This window comes from Lepidochelys olivacea (assembly GCF_965140295.1).
Source record: "Lepidochelys olivacea isolate rLepOli2 genome assembly, chromosome: 8".
In the NCBI taxonomy this organism is placed as follows: domain Eukaryota; kingdom Metazoa; phylum Chordata; order Testudines; family Cheloniidae; genus Lepidochelys; species Lepidochelys olivacea.
Genome location: NC_140418.1, coordinates 106,555,999 through 106,572,137, shown reverse-complemented (window position 1 = coordinate 106,572,137; position 16,139 = coordinate 106,555,999). Strand labels below are relative to the sequence as shown.

The 16,139-nt window shown below is 50.0% G+C and overlaps 1 protein-coding gene across 4 annotated transcripts in view; it reads right to left on the bottom strand.

Moving 5' to 3' along the window:
• The window catches only part of ERI3 (ERI1 exoribonuclease family member 3), a 242,434-nt gene that overhangs the window by 144,860 nt on the left and 81,435 nt on the right, over positions 1-16,139 (bottom strand). For all 4 annotated transcript variants that reach the window (XM_084637140.1, XM_084637141.1, XM_084637142.1 and 1 more), the window contains exon 6: positions 11,870-11,942. In XM_084637140.1, the coding sequence (XP_084493266.1) occupies positions 11,870-11,942 (73 nt within the window). The remainder of the gene's footprint in view (positions 1-11,869; positions 11,943-16,139) is intronic.

Genomic DNA, 16,139 nt, shown 5'->3' with positions numbered 1-16,139 from the left:
AATTTTTCTTGTTCTTTAAGATTCAATAAAAATCCCAGGCTAGCAAACACAAACAAATCTACACCCCACACCACAGTGCAGTTCTGATTTGAGCCCCACATGATCAGGAGTTCCAGTGCTTAAGGGGAGACTGCCCTTAACCTGTGTGCCGTGAAATGGGCACTTCCAGCAATCCACATGGTATGTAAAATCCACCACCCTTGGACCAGGCCTCAAAACCAGCGTGAGACCCCATCTCACCTGGGCGAGTGTTTGCAGGGTCAGGCTCTTAAACTGCGGGAAGAGGAGTTTTGAGTGTGAGAGCCCAAACTGACAATCCAGGCTCCTGTTAGTCTAAGCCAAATCCTTCGTGTCTACAGGTGCGATTTGTATCATCACAGCTGCCAGAGATGGCAAAGAACTATCAGATCATCCACTCAATCTCCAGCCCAAAGCAGGCTGCTCCCTTTATTCTGTTTCCCAATGCACTGCCCAGCCTAGCTTTAAAGCGTCCCAAGCGATGGGGGGACAATCACCTCCCTGGGGAGACTATACCATAGCCTAAGCCACCTCAGTGCCAAGAACGCTTCCCTGGACAGTCCAGTTGACATTTCCCTGTCTTACTTTAGCCCATTGCTCCAGGTTATGCCCCAGGTAACACTCCCTTGGACTGATGCCTAGAACCATATCCAGAGCTCGGCTGTGAGGGGGCTGCCACGTGGTTTGCTCTCAGGTAGGTTTTCTCCAAGACAGTTATTTATGTCTCGCCCTGCCAAGAACACAATGGCTTTGCAGGGCTGTTTTTTCCAGGACTGACAACAGAATGAAGTTTATCAAGGGGCTGGCTGCAGTGCGCGGTGGGGATGGACACACTCAGCCCTCGGCATGATCTCCTTGCATAGAGGAAGAGCTTCAGGAAGTGGGAACACATGTCCTACGTGACAGTGTTGGGAGTGGCATTCTGGGATCTCCGCTCACTGGCTCATCTGTCCCTGCCCCCCGTTAAACCTGCACTTTTCTGATACTCAGGACGCGTAGTTCGGATGGCCATGCTCCGCTGGGGTGGCAGGTTATCAGTTCAGGTCCCAAGCCCACTCCAGACAGGAGAGTGTGGCAATAAGGCACTAGCGCTGTTGCTAGAAGTGTCCTTCCCCTTCAGAGGGGACGTTAGACAGAGGCTGCAGAGAGTTACAGGTCGCCGGTAAGCACAGCGTCCCGGCCATTCGCATAAGGGGAGCTGCTGTTTAGTGAAAACCATTCCTGTGATTGTGCTACCCCCGCTTTGAAAACAGCCCCCACAACACTGCACAAACCCTTACCGCAAAGGGGCGGACAATGGACATGCTAAACTACACAGGACTACACACATAACGTGGCTTCACAAAGCTTCCGGAGCAGGAACGGTTCCACCTCACCTCAGCCCCGGGGCGGATCAGCCCCGGGATGAGCCAGCGCACCAGCGACGGTGCTTGCCAGCGGCCGACAGGAGACTGTCCTTCCCAGGGGCTGATCCAGACACCCAGAGCGGACAACAGGAGGCCCGAAGGTCACGTACTCAGGCTGGAGCCCTAACAAAAAACAACTGGCCAAAACGCAGATTCCAAACTCAAACACAGGGAGGTGTTTCCCCTAAGGCCGTTTGCTCAGAGCCTCTAGGAGACTGAAGCACAAAGTCTGTGGAAACATTCTGTGAGTGAGGGGAGGGACCTGTCCACACCAGAATCCCACCCACCTCCCGCTTTCGTAATTTTACCCAGCACTGCCAGTTACACCGCAATCCGAGTGACTGTCCCTCTGCAGTGGGACAGAGAGGGCTATTCCTTTAAGGCCTCTCCTGCATGCCCTTTCCATCTCAGCTGACTATCCTCTGGCTCTCTGCTGTTCTCCTTCCCTTTGATTTAAGAGTTCGTCTCCTGGCCCTGACAGTAAGGTATTTCTGTCCCACAGATTATAACTCACTCTGGGCTATTATTCAACTCCCAAGCCCTGGCCCTGCTGCATTTAGTCCAAACATAATATCCTTCATGCATATATTATCTGTCTCCCTATTATCTAGAATCATTTCGGAATTAAATTTCAGTCCTGCAATATTGGCTTGAAGAGCGGCTCGCTTTATGGGCTAGTCAAAGGTTAGAATACCAATCAAAATAACACTGCCGATGCAGAGAGACATTTTAATATTCCAAAACCCGGTAATTGTAAAAGGACATAATATTTTTTCCCTGATTACCCCAAAGGCAACACATGTTAACAAGGCGAGGGAGAGAGTGAAAGAAATTTCAGAGTTCAGACAGCTGTACAGCAGATTTAAAGGAGAAGTGGTGCAAGGCTGGCTGTGTTCTGTCACCGGAAGGCAAGACGCTTACCTGCCCTGTGGATCAGAGCCACACACCTATGCCCTGGCAGCGATTAGCCCTTTTTGCCATTCCCCGGGCAGCGTGTCACATGCCACCCAAGCTGGTCATGTGTGCAGAGCTTTGGCACTCTTGGAAATCAAAAGCCTCCAAGAGAACTGTCACTATAAGGAACAATACAGCAAGCGGAGCGCTGAAACAACACAGAGGGGCTGAGACGGACCCACCAATGTCAAGCGTCTCACAGCCAGGGCTTGAAAGTTCAAAGAGGTAGACAGAGCGAGCATACCGCAGGCATGGAAAGAGAGCATCTCGCAGCACTCCGCCAGGGATCGATCCTGCCAGGTGCTGAGCACTCTAGCTGTGATTCAGCAAAGCACATCAACAGGTACTGAACATTAAGCAATAGTCTCTACATGCATGCTTAAAGCTAAGCATGTGCTTAAGTGCTTTGCAGGATCTAGCCCCTAATTGTGGGTTTAGAGGTTTGCTTTGCAGGTGCTGTACCTTGCTTTTCTTTTGACCGTTTCTAGCCTTGCCATGCGTTTGACAAATGTCACACTATCCAATCACGAGATATGCATAAACCCGTGAAATAACAGTTCACAGTTTGGACAGGTTCTCCCGGGATTATACTACCTGAAAGCAACTTTCAGGCACCCAGGCACACAACAGACTTAAAGGCACCATTTCTCAGAGACACACACACCCTGCCCCCTTTTCAGCACAGTGCCCCCTGCTGGAAGGTTGAGACCATATTTGCTTTTTTCATCTGATAACTCCCTAGCTCCCCGTGACTTTAAAAATAACAACTGTCAATGGTTTGGTAACATCACTAGCTAATTTCTTCAAAACCCTGGGCTGCGCCTGTGAGCAAAAGCACCCCTGTGTTCGCACCCCACACACTACTGAAATAATCTTTGTACAGAATATTGTGCCTTGTGAGGTATCATTTGAAAACGAATATCTTGCTTGTCAGTAATATCATGGTGAAATGCACGTAGCAACAATATAAGTAAAGGTATGAACATATGCTGGAATCATGACTGAAGTGTGTTTAACTGACAAGTCTGGAAAATGGGTAAACCTGTTTCTCAAAGACAAAGTACAAGCTGTCGCTGGCCAGGTGCCATCAAAGCTGATGGGCCATCACCTATCAAGTGGCCATTCTTTGGCAAGGAAAGGGGGTCAGGGACAAACAAACAGATCTGCATCTTACCAAACAACTGAGCAAATTTTCCCCTTACGAGGCTCCATGTCTCCTGGCGCTGAGCTGGAAAGAACTTCGTCTCGAGCAGCGGTTCTCAACCTGCGGCCTAATCAGCACACAGCTGCAGTCCATGTGACATCCTCAGGGCCATACAGGTAGTATTGGATGCGGCCCACATAACACGTTGTGGGCCCCATGTGCAGCCCACAATAATAAATAGGTTGAAAATCACTGACCTAGGGGGTCACTCTCAAGGAAATGCATTTCAAAGTGGGACTGAATTATACAAGAGAAGGGACAAAACCATCCCAAGTTCTTGCTCCCTGCCCCTCTCTCTCTTTTGCATCTAAGATGACAAATGAATCCAGCTCTTTAACTTTGGGAGGGACCTGCTCTGCAGGCTGGTCAGTAACGCAGTTGGAAGTGTGTGGTAAGACTTTTATCTTGAACCAAGCCTAGTTTGTAAAGTTTGAGTACTAGGAAGCATTTTATCTTTATTTTTCTTGTACCCATTTCTGACTTTAATGCCTTAATACTTGTACACACGTCAAACCTCTCTCTTGGCAGTTAATCCTGTGTTGTGAACTGTGTGGGTAACTCCATTTAAGGTGGCAAGTTGTTGTATATTGTCCCCTTACAGGGTCAATGGACCTTTGTTATCTGAACTGTCCAGGAGAGGGCTGGGCACACAGACACTCAGGCTGAGAGTTACATGCTAAAAGGCTGCTTGTGAGTGGCCCAGGTGGGAGCTACAGCAACAAGGCATTGTGAGGCACCCCAGGGGGCAGGGCAGGGGTGACAACCCCTCACTGGTCTGGATTGCCCCCTGAAAGGTCACAGCATTTCACCTGGATCTGTGGATATAAATATGGATCTAAAAATTCTCCAGCAAAGAAATTACTGCACATTGTCCTAGGTTTTTCTATAGCATCTGTCACTGAATTATCTCGGTACTGACATAATTACAGGCCATGGCACATGCTACTTGGAAAATACTACATCACCACGTACCCTTCACCCTGTACAAGAGGGAACCTATCTCGGGGGGCAGTGGGGTCAGGGGTCATCCTGACAGAAGTTCAGGTTGACGGAATCTGATAGGGGAATTTTCTGTTTCTATAGTGCTAAGCCTCAGACTGTTATCCCTTCACAGCCACCTGCTCTTTGTTTCTTCCTCACAGGATTAGGGTGAGGCAGTCCCAAAGAGGGAATCAGCGCCCCTTCACAAACCTCTCCAGCAAAGCAGGAGGCTGCAGCTACTCAGATTGGCGGATACTACAATGGGGAGGTGCCTGGAACACGTCACAACCCTTGCAGGAGATCATCATTAGAACAAGCTGAGACGCATCTCCAGAGGAAGGGGTTCAAAAGCGAAGGGGGTTAAAAATCCTGCCCCCACCGAAGGCAAAGGTAAAACTCCAATTGGTTTCCATGGGGCCAGGATCTCACCCCAAGCATATTTCTAAAGCACCTGCTACTATAGCGTCTCGGGACATCTCATCACCACCTGGGAACGTTCACATTTCTTCACAAAACAAGCTCAAAGCTTTGTCCGCAGGGAGGTTTAGCGCCATGACAAGGGAGATTTTTGGAAGAGAAAATAAAAACAGTCCAAGGAAAACTCACTAGCCACACAAGAGAAAACGCTTCCCGATAAGTCTTTGCGCTTTACAAGAGCGACGAGAAGTCAGCATATGTCAGTGTACACCGAGGAATAGCTTCTGCAACCTTAACTGGGGACTCTCAGATCCAGCAGGGCCAAGTACTGTCCTACCTGTTCTCAAACCACAGTTATGTTGCTATGGCCTTCATTACCTTCTGAATTGTCCATGCCTCTTTCTCGACTGTTGTTCTTGCTCAAGCCAGTTTTTAAAGAGTACCTGAGTGATCACACATTTCAGACTCATCATTAACTTCAACCCTCCCCACAAATAGCTGGGTCTCCTTTTTCTCTTGGACTACACCCTCTTTTGATGTATTTGTACAAGCTTTTACCCCTTCAGGCAGCATTAACTCACTGCGGTGTCAGGCTGTTGGCTGCCCTTTATTAATGCTGTCTTTCCATTTCTAGAACAAGTCCTTTGTTACCCTTACATCTCAAGAGACACTGAGTTGCAGCCTAGCATGCCCCTGGCTCTAAATCCTTAACATGGAGGTTTACCATGGACAGGACTCCCGATCTGACCTAGCAGATCACTAACCTAAACAGGAGTTGTCATGAGAAACCACAAAGCCAGAGAAAGGAGCAGGGGGCAAGCCTAAGCAAAAGCCTTCCCTCGTGTTACAATAAATACTACATACAGAATGATTTTTATTACAGTCTAAGCTAACTGATGATACTCTTTGGAAAATAATTTGATTCTAGCTTGCTGGGTAGGGCAGCAGTAGTCTAGTGCAGAGGTTTTCACACTGAGGGGGGGGGCGCGGAATGTATTTGGGGGGTGGGGGCAGAGGGCGTGAGCAGCCTTAGGGGCAGTAACTTACTGCACACATTTTACCCACAGCAATGAATAACTAGCAACGCTGATTCCTCCAGACCAGTAGTTCTCAACCGGGGTACGCCAAGGTCTTCCAGGGGGTACATCAACTCATCTAGAGATTTGCCCAGTTTTACAACAGGCTACGTGAGAAGCACCATCGAAGTCAGTACAAACTAAAATTGCATACAGACAATGACTAAGGCTCAGATTGTCGTCACAGATATTTTTAGTAAAAAATCAGGGAGAGATCACTGGCAACAAACAAAAATTCATGGAAGCCCATGACCTGTCCATGATTTTTACTAAAAATATCCCTGACAAAATGGGGGAGGGAGGAGGGTCCAGCACCCACAGTGGTTGGGGGCTCTGGGGTCCCCCATGCCTGGGCCGCTGCTGGGGAGCTCCCGCCGTCCGCGAGGGCTGGGCAGTTGCAAGGGGGCTCCCACCACCCACCGGGGCTGGGAGCTGCAGGGTCCCCCTGCTGCCCTGCGACGAGGAGCTGCTGGGGGCCCGCCACCAGCTGCGGCTGAGAGCTGCGGGGCTGCCTGCTGACAGCTCCAGCCCTTGTGCAGAAAATGTCACGGAGGTCTCTGGAAGCCACGGATTCCGTGACTTCCATGACACAATCAAAGTCTTAACAATGACTTGTTTCTACTGTTCTATGTACTATATCAGTGTTTCTCAACCTGGGGGGGGTGTCACGATTTATTTTATAATTACATGGTAAAAATGAGAAAGTCAGCAAATTTGTCAGTAATAGGGTGCTGTGACAATTTTTTATTTTTATGTCTGATTTTGTAAGCAAGTGGGTTTTAAGTGAGCTGAAACTTGGGGGTACGCAAGACAAATCAGCCTCCTAAAAGGGGTGCAGTAGTCTGGAAAGTTTGAGAATCACTGCTCCAGACACCTCAGGTCGTCAGCTGGCGCTGTGCATTTGCCTCTAGATGACGCCGGGCGTTTTGAGGGATTTCTGTTAAGCTGGCATAGCCTTATACAAAGTCATTGCCATCTGTATGTTAAAAATCTGTTTGCTACGACACGGGGTACACATTTAATTGTAAGCACGCCACAATTGCAGTTTTGCTTTTGCTCTTATGACAATGGATCGTTGGCCCATTTGTGCAACAGAAAAAAAACCCAATTCAGAAAAACAAAGAAGTGAAAACTGATTCAAGTGAAGCACCCCTGCTGCATATATTAATGTATGTACTAGTGTGGTGGGGGTGCGTGTGTGTGAGCTACTACCGACACTGAGAAGGGGGGTGCCATCAAATAATTTTGAGAACCACTGGTCTAATGGAGCGAGCGGAGGGCTGGGAGCCAGCTGGCCTAGTCTGCCTCACTACTGACTCACTGTGTGACCCTGGGCAAGTCACTTCACCTCTCAGCCTCAGCTGTAACATGATACATCCACAACCTTCATAACGGGATTTGAGATCTAAAGATGGAAAGCACTATGTAAGCACAAAAGACACACTGCAGACTATGGTCAATAAACTTGGTTGTATTTATTCTGGGTACAATTTGGCGCTGAGGTGAAAGAGACATGCAAAGCTTTGCTACACCCAGCTCTGCCAGTGTACTTCAGCCCTAACCCGCAGCCCCTCTTCCTATTCCACTCCTGGGCCCCAGCCACGCACAGCTACCCCAATACCCCTCAACCCTGGTCTGCAAGCACCCTCCGCTATTGCAGTCCGGAGCTCCCAGCTGGGAGTACACAGCTCCGTTACGGCAGCTTAACCCTGACCCACCGAACCTCTGCTGTTGAAGAAAAGATTCAGACAGAAGCACAATGGAAGCGGGTAGATGGTACAGCGCTGCTCAGTGGTTCTCTCTGGCGAGGGGGCTTAGGGGCTATCTGATATACGGACGCATTCTAATAAAGCCCCTCTCCTTGGCAGCCCTCCCTGAATACTTATCTAATCACAGCAAAGGGCGCGATAAACTCCCTGCCCCGAGTCCTCTCTGCATTGACAGTTCACTAAAGATACAAGATCGCTCAGTGACATTACAAATGTCAGCAAGCAGCGATTAGGCTTGGTGGAGGGGACACATTAGCAGGCGGGGGGGGGAGGGGGGGAGTCAAACTTCTGTCAGTGCTTTCAGATGCATGGAGCGATTTTTCCTTTGGCTTTTGTCCTCAGCGCAAGACAGCTCTGCCCATCCCAAGGCCCAGCATCCCAACAACCTTCCCTGGTGGAGGAGAGCCAAAGGAAATAGCTGTCCCCCAGCGCAGCTGGTACCTCAAACACAAGGGTTTGCTACGGAGCAACAAGCATGGGGCCTCAGTGACCCAGGCCCCAGCCCACCCCTTCTGTTGGCCTGAGAAGCGAGCCTCAAACCAAACCTCGGCTCGTTCTTCTGACAGCACACGCTGTCAGGCCGGTCTGTAACGTACACGTAAAGCATTAGAATTTCCTGCTATGTATAAAGTTAAACTAAAGCTCTCAATTAAAACTAGCTCCTCTGAGTCTCCTACCAGTGCAGAGAGAGAGCATCACAAATATGCTGGTTCAGAGGGATAAGAATGGGCAGGTGGACAACTCATCTTGCTACACGCGACCTCATTTGCGACACCATCAGTAGGGCACACAAGGTCAGAGTGTGTGAACGAATTCCCAGGCTGCTTTCAGAGTCAGCAGAGGGACTTTGATATCTAAGCAAAACGCTGGAGACCGAAGAGCAGCCTCAGCGGCCCAGTTTGCATTAAAAAAGGCAGCATGCAAACACAGCGTGGACCTTCTGCAGAGCAAGATGCATGGCTCACTGGGCGAAGCAAACAGAACACCACTAACAGATTGTGTGTCAATTTGGGGCATTGTTGACGCAAAAGACAATGCTCCCCTCCTTTTCCATTGTGTTTTGTTCCACCACAGCTGCTGAGTCCTGTACTGTGCAGTCTCTCTTACTCAACTCATCCCAATACACAATGCAATTTAAGACCCTTTTCCAGAAACCACTAATAAACTAAGTCCATCCCAAAAACGTACTCAGTGCTGGAGGAAATTGCTCCCAACACACACCTTGGGACTTCGGACTGGCGGTTATTTTGAAGCAGTATATAAAGGCACCTTTGGCAGAATTATTATACTACTATGGTCCATGCACTTTCATCAACCAACTTCACGCCTTTCCAAGCAGAGATGGTAACCCCAGGCTGACACCACTGGTAAGTGGGAGGTTTCGGGACTTGCATCACAGGGTTGCTGGACGGGGGACGGTGATCAGAAAGTGCCAGTGGCCCCATTTCAGCAAGCTACTAAGGCACATGCCCAAGTCGAGGCACAGAAGTAGCGGCACTGAAGCCCAGTGGAACTGCTTGGGCTGAAAGTTGTGTATCCATGCGCACACCCAGACGTTGAAATGTGCTTGTAATTTTTTAAGTCACATGCTCCCACTCTTTGGGCTTACTTAAGTTTGTGGCAGTAATTCCTTTTATTCGGTAGTCTTCTATTACCAATGAACTCAAATGCAGGCCCATTCTAGAGGTTTCCCCGTGCAGGGGGAAGACTGGTCTAGTTACATACTTTGTATAAACTCAAATACATCGTTTTCTTCACATTTGAAACCTGAGTCTCTGCGTGAGCCATGCCCTAGAGACTGGCCATTTCACATAAATCCCAGCAGCTTGACCAAGATTTTCCTCTGGGGGATCAGGTCATAGGTGCAGGCAGATGACTCACGAATTAAGGGACTTGCCTGAGGTCACAGCCAGGTCTCCCTATGCCCAGGGTATTCCCCTACGCAACAGATGCACTGCCTTCCTATGTGAGGGGCTAGGAACGTGTCAGGGGACTGCAGGAGAACTGAGCAGCTGGGAGGAAATCCAGGTCCTTGGTTACCCCATACTCTCTCTGCAGTACTAGAGAAGGCCACACCTTGGCAAAATGTTTACCTAGGCCAGTGTTTGAACACCCCTCAAGAACAGGGAGCTGAGAGAGGAGCCACCCCAAGGGGTGAAGCATCTGTTTATTAAGTAATGATCCCAAGGAGATGAACTTTTAGTCACGTGGAGAGGGACCAGCAACTCATTTCCCTCTCAAGCTGAGTCAGCTCCCAGTTGGGCTGAGGACGAATGGGACCAGCTAGTGAGCACTCTCTGCTAAACAGCCTGAAAGAGATGAGCTCCTGCATAGGGGGCTCTGGCAGCAGTCAGCCTCCCAATCCCAGCCCATGAGCCCTCGATGCAAAGTGCAGAGCCGGGAGAGAGGTACGCTAAGCAATTCTTTCCCTCCCTCTCCCACTGTAGCCCTGTGCTATGCTGCTTCGCTGATAGTGCTCAGTGAGGGCTTAGACTATCAGCTGAAATAAGATCCATGAAAAGCCCTTGCCCGCATGTCTAACTGGATTATGATGAACCCAGACTCCTAACCTGCTAAACCAGGGAGCCTAGGACTACTGCAAACAGCCATAATTTATCTGTCTTAGGGCCAAGAGGCAGAGCACAGCTTGGGGCTCAGCCAGTTAACATCGAACATCATGGTGCAGAGGGTTTCATGTGGGGTTTGGGGTTTTTTTTGTTTTGGTCTTCTTTTTTTTTTTTTTTTTTTAAACCAATCAACCTGCTGGTTATATAGCTGCTATCCATTCACCAGAAGTTTAGTGAACTTCAAATGGCGATCATTAATGGTCACTGAACTGCAGAATGCCCCAACGTGCTTTCAGATTTCATTTACAGAGGCCCAGCAATCAGCCAAAAGATTTGCTCTGACAGCAGGGAATGCAAGATTCCCTTGACAAGTTCAATGGGGAACGTGCTGCCCGCATCCCTTGTTAAGTTCATGTTCTACCCTGTTTGATGGAGTAGATCATGCAAACTGTCCTTTTGCTGCTGCTCGGCCTGTCACTCCTGTTGTCATTTAAAACAATAAAACAAAAAGCCGAAGTAAAACACCAAATTCTGCAGAGCTGTTTTCATGCAAGTTCTGTTTACCAAGTCCCTAATTATCAGGACAGGGCTAGTAACCAAAACCGTTCGATTCAATGGCACATCAAGCCCCGGTGATGCAAAAGCCTTTAAAGGAATTATCACCCCAGGGCCCTCTTGCCCCTTTCACAGCCCCGGCAATCACCCTCCAATCTGCACCACTTGGCAGCTTTGGCATCACAGCACCTTTCCTTGCCGCGAGAGAGGCCGGGACAGGACTCCCTTCAGACCCCACCCAGGCCAGTCCTCCATCAGCCAGAGGGAACGCCACAGAGCAAGGCAAGATGCTGCTGACGCTTTGAAAGCCCCACAACAGGGAATGAATCAAACCTGGGTCTCTTGTGTGGAAGTGCAGAGCATTAGCTGTGGAGCAGGCCCTTCTTAGTCACAGGGGTTTTTTGGCGGGGGGAGGAGGAGGTGGAGAGGGGGAATTGTTTTTTGACAATGTGCATAAAGAAGAAATGTAGAACTAAATGCTTCTCTATATGCACTTCGAGGCTCCCTGTGCTGAGGAACTACCAACCAGGATTCAGCCTGGAGGGAATTTGATCCTAGGAACTCGAAACCCCTGGAATATAAAACGCAGGGCAAGCAACGTACAAGCTGACACAACCTTCACTAGAGAGGTGCCCCCGAGTGCTGTGCTGTTATGCACAGAGATAGACAGCGCTAGGCCTGCTGCAACGGGATTCTCCACAGCTGCAGAACATATTCCATCAAGTACAGTAAGACTCTATTAGCGGAGATACAATACGGAGCTGGAGAAGGACTCGCTCAGCCCCAGCCGCTCTGAGAAAATAACTCCTTCATTTCAATGCAAAACAGCAGTAGTTATTAAACGCCACCTTGAAGAGCAGAAGAGGAAGGGAGAGCAGGAGGGGATGGGGGGGGGGAACAGTGGCGGTTTGCATAAAAGTACCTTTTTCAGATTAATCCACTGTTTGAAGTAATCAGCAACCGGCAGCCCTAAGTATTGGCATTGTCCTGGTAACCTGTAAGAGAGGAGAGAGAGCAGGTTCGATTCAATTACTGCACCCTGACAACACAAACTCCAAGTTTTATTAAGCACTTCGGTGCTGAGGAGGAGGAGGAGAAAGCGAGATCCTTGAGTCTACTTAAATGTGCTGCATTTCAGAAGGATCCCAAGCATTTGGCAAGCACTTCCTGCGAGCTGGAACTCAGCTGAAATCTTAGGTCCTGGCTATGCGCCGGTTACGTGTGCAGGCTGCCAAACTATCCTCACGTGGGCTGTTTGTAACAAGGAGGGTGGGCGTTTCACATGGGAGTTGTGTGTACCTTCAGCACTATGCTCAGCCCTCCCCCGGGGGAGAACATGGCTGGAGCATCTGGGCTGTCACAAACTGTACTCCCCAATAACGTAGGAAAGGCGGCTCCCTGCCCCAGCGACCCTACATGCCAAAAAGAGACCTGACAGACAATGTGACTGCCAAGCCACAGGACACAGGTGACCCAGCTAAGCCTCAGGGGAGACAGTTTTCAGACACTTCCTACGTGGCGTCCCCTACCACGCTGTTTTATGGGCTGCAGGCCCAGCGTACATGTGTGTAAGCTGGAATAATGCCGGCCCAGGGCTCTGGAAAGGAAAGTGCTATGGATTTCCACACAGCAAGATTTTTAGGCCCAGATGTTCGAATATGTGCTCAGGTAATTGTGCAGCTAGATCACGGCCCAGCCCCTAAGAGACCACCTCTCCCCCTGACACACCCGCAGCAGAGGCACCGGAGCTGAAGCCCACTGGTAAAAGAGAGAGGGAGCCACGCAAAGGGCATTAGGGCCACAGGGCTTTAGAAGCTGCTTCCAATCTGCAACAGCCTGGGTTTGTTCGCCTGCGGGGCACCAGAAAGGCCTGCCCTCGCCTGTGAGAAGGCAGGCACTGGGTATGGCTAGACAGCAGTGCCGTGGGACTTCCGTGCGGATTACGAAGGGAAGTTAGTTATATTTATTTTCGATTTGATCTGACGTGAGGTAATCAGTGGGCCTGTTCGTTTACTGTTGAAGTTGTCCACAGCGCTGGACAGAGGCTCTTTTATTGGAGAGTAGAAACATTCCAGATAAATACAGAGACTAATCAGATCCACGTGTGCATGTAATTACCACAATCCCCGAAACTGCTTGTGTAGCTAACACGAGACTTGGCATTCCGCAGCTGCATTACAGGTAGAGGGGTTCAGAGCCAGAAGAGAGCCAGGAGGGCAGCACACGGGCTGCAGGGAAAACCCTTGGTTGTGGGGTCTGCCAGCAAATCCATGGGAAGATGAACGAGGGAAGCTGGAAGACATCTGGGGAGGACACCAGCCAATAGTGCACTCTTTGCACCCATTCAAGGTCAGGCAGGCTCCCAGACAGCATCCTGCCCACACCAGCACCAGCGATGGCCAAGAACTGAATACGCTCTCACTGCCCTGACCCTGAGAAGTGCAGAGTGGGGGGCACGCAGCACCTTTCTGGACCAGGCCCAAAGTTACTCCAGACAGAGACCCAACCGAAACCCCTTCAGCAGCACTGAGCTTGTCAAGAGGAGGCACTGCCAGGGCAGCACAAGGGTTATTATAAAGGCGAGTTTCTGGTTAAGCAGTGAGACACGCCGTCCCTTCCTCTCTGGGCATGGCTTGTGTGATGCTAGAACCAGCTACCCTGAAATATACCCCCGGGGTCACTTACTGCTATTACGTAATAGAATTCACACATTAAAACCAGCCTGAGCCATGCACTTCACTAGGCTTTACAGACCTGGGCATGACATCACTGAGGGCCAATCAGACAGGGCCAACGGCAGCCCAATTTCCAGAGAATCTGTTTCATGAAGGACGCTGTTTTCCACTTGCTCCCAAATCAAAGGCGATTTCAGAAAGAAATGGAGCCCTCTCAAACAAAGCACCCGTCTAGCAGCTATACCTGTCAACCTTTCTGACGGCTGCTATGTAACCACTAAAGAGCTTTACAGTAGTAAACAAGCAGGTACCTTGCTAAAATCTAGGTTCCTTCTTCTAGCCCAGGAGGTATTAACTCACAGAGGGCCCAATCCATCCCCAGTTAAAGTACATGGAAAGACTCCACGGACTTTCCCAGGATTTGGATCTGGCCCATAATAAAGAAACAGCCTAGTTCTCCTTAGCCAGCCTTACCTGCAGGCTAACCCCCCATGAGATGGTATCCAGAGTGTTTCCACTACAATGGGGCCAAGGGGTTGGAAATCAGGAGATCTGGCCCCTCCCATCAATCTGCCACATGGCCTGGGGACCCTCTCTTCTCCTCTCCGTGCTCCAGCTCGCCGAACCGTAAATTGGCACCAGCGACACAGACTCATCTTTGTGGAGCACTGAGACACATCAGCAGCGGGGTCGGACCCAGGACCTCTGGATCCAAAAGCATGAGCCTCGACGGCCCAAGCTAAGGGGCTGGGCCTGCTGGCTCACAAGCAGCAGCGCTCCAGCCACGAGAGGGAGGCAGAGAGCCCTGCTGTGTGAGCTCCAGGGACTGAAATTGTTACACCACGGATCCGTTCTCTACCCGCTGGCCAGAGCCCACACTCTACTGTTACAGCTGGGAAGGATTCCCTGCTTTCCAAATGGGTTAGGGCCTCATGCCGGCTCCAGTAAGAGCAGGATTCTCTCCCAGTGAGCTCCGCGCCCTCCACCAGCACATCGACCCAGGTTCGCTGAACCAGGCAGACTGCGCAGCTCACCTTCCCCGCGTGAACTGAGCGGGCAGGATGCAGTCTCCCTCTCCCAGCCTGCCCTGCGAACCAGGGAGTCTGCACACACGCATCCACGTGCACTGGTGTGATCCTTCTGGTTTGTCAACTGGCCCCCCAGTTCACACACACGCAGACTGATTCTGTGAAGTCACTGAACACTTAAGCAGCATGCTGGCTGCCTGCAGTGTCCACCCCAGCCTTCAGCTTTCCCTTCCCAACCTATACCCGGTGCAGAGCACAAACTCACTGTGCTCTGAACCGCATCTTCCAGCCCGACGCTAGCACAGACATGTGTGTACACGGGAGCTGTCCTTTCAGCAGCCAAGATGCCTGCAGTTAAACCACAATGGCTCTCAAAACGCACGTCTGGCTGGGGCAGAGGGGTCTGTACCTGGGGTTGTGAGGGTTACAGGACAGAGCTATTTTAAATGCACGGAAAGGACATGCGGCGCACATTGCCCTCAGTCAGCCAAGCTCACAGATTTGCTTTGGCCAGTGGGAGCAGCTCTGTACCGTTTCTAAGCAGCCTGGACACACAAGAAGAGCTCCATTTTCCACCACAGCCCTGCTCCTTCGTACACTGCTAAGTAAATGGGGCTGAGAGAGGAGCCGTATGCAAATGGCAGGCAAGGTCACATGGCTTTATTTCTCCCTCTGAAGCCAGCTCCCCAAGCCGGTAAGAAGCGCACAGCTCGCCGGTGATAAACAGCCACGCTTTAGTTATCACTTCCCTTAAGTTAAGGAGGACAGGCGAGTGATGGATGGGCAGGAATTTGGTTATCAGGGAGGGCTGTCAGCTGGAGTCGCCTATCTCCGCACACATTTAGCAGGGCATCATTATGCGATGGCATGGAGTTAAAATATGACCAAGGGTATTGAAAGAAAGAAAGATGGGATTAAATAATAGCAAATTGAGCAACAATAAAGGCGCGTGAGGCGAGGACGTTATCGTAGGAGTGACACCTTTTATCTCGGTCTGGGGAGCGAGAGCAGGGCACAGATTGGTCCTTCCTCCACTATTGTATCCTCTTGTACAAACAGAGGCAGATAAAATGTGTCACCAGTGCGATAGCATATCAATTAACCCGAATTAGCCAGGGGGTCAAGCCAAGAAATAGGGGTTTCTCATTTCAACAGGTTCCTTAGTCTCTGCTATGAGCCACCACATTAATACGGGGGGGAAGGGAGGGGAATGGATAATTGAATTCAGTCACTCAGGTGGTCCTAGTGTATAAAAAATTAATGCTCGAGTCTCCTGCCTAATTGGACTTGGTTCATGTCCATCTGCATCTGGGTTCAGGATGTCAGAAGACAAAGAAATTGGGCCAGTTTCTACACAGAGGGTGTACTGATACTGAGCCAGTTAGAAGAACAAGTCCCTCTTCAGGAAAGATAAAAAGACATTAAATCTTGCTCTTTATGGACCTGGTCTCAGCCTTTAAAAAAACAACCACCATGCACTGTAGGCCTT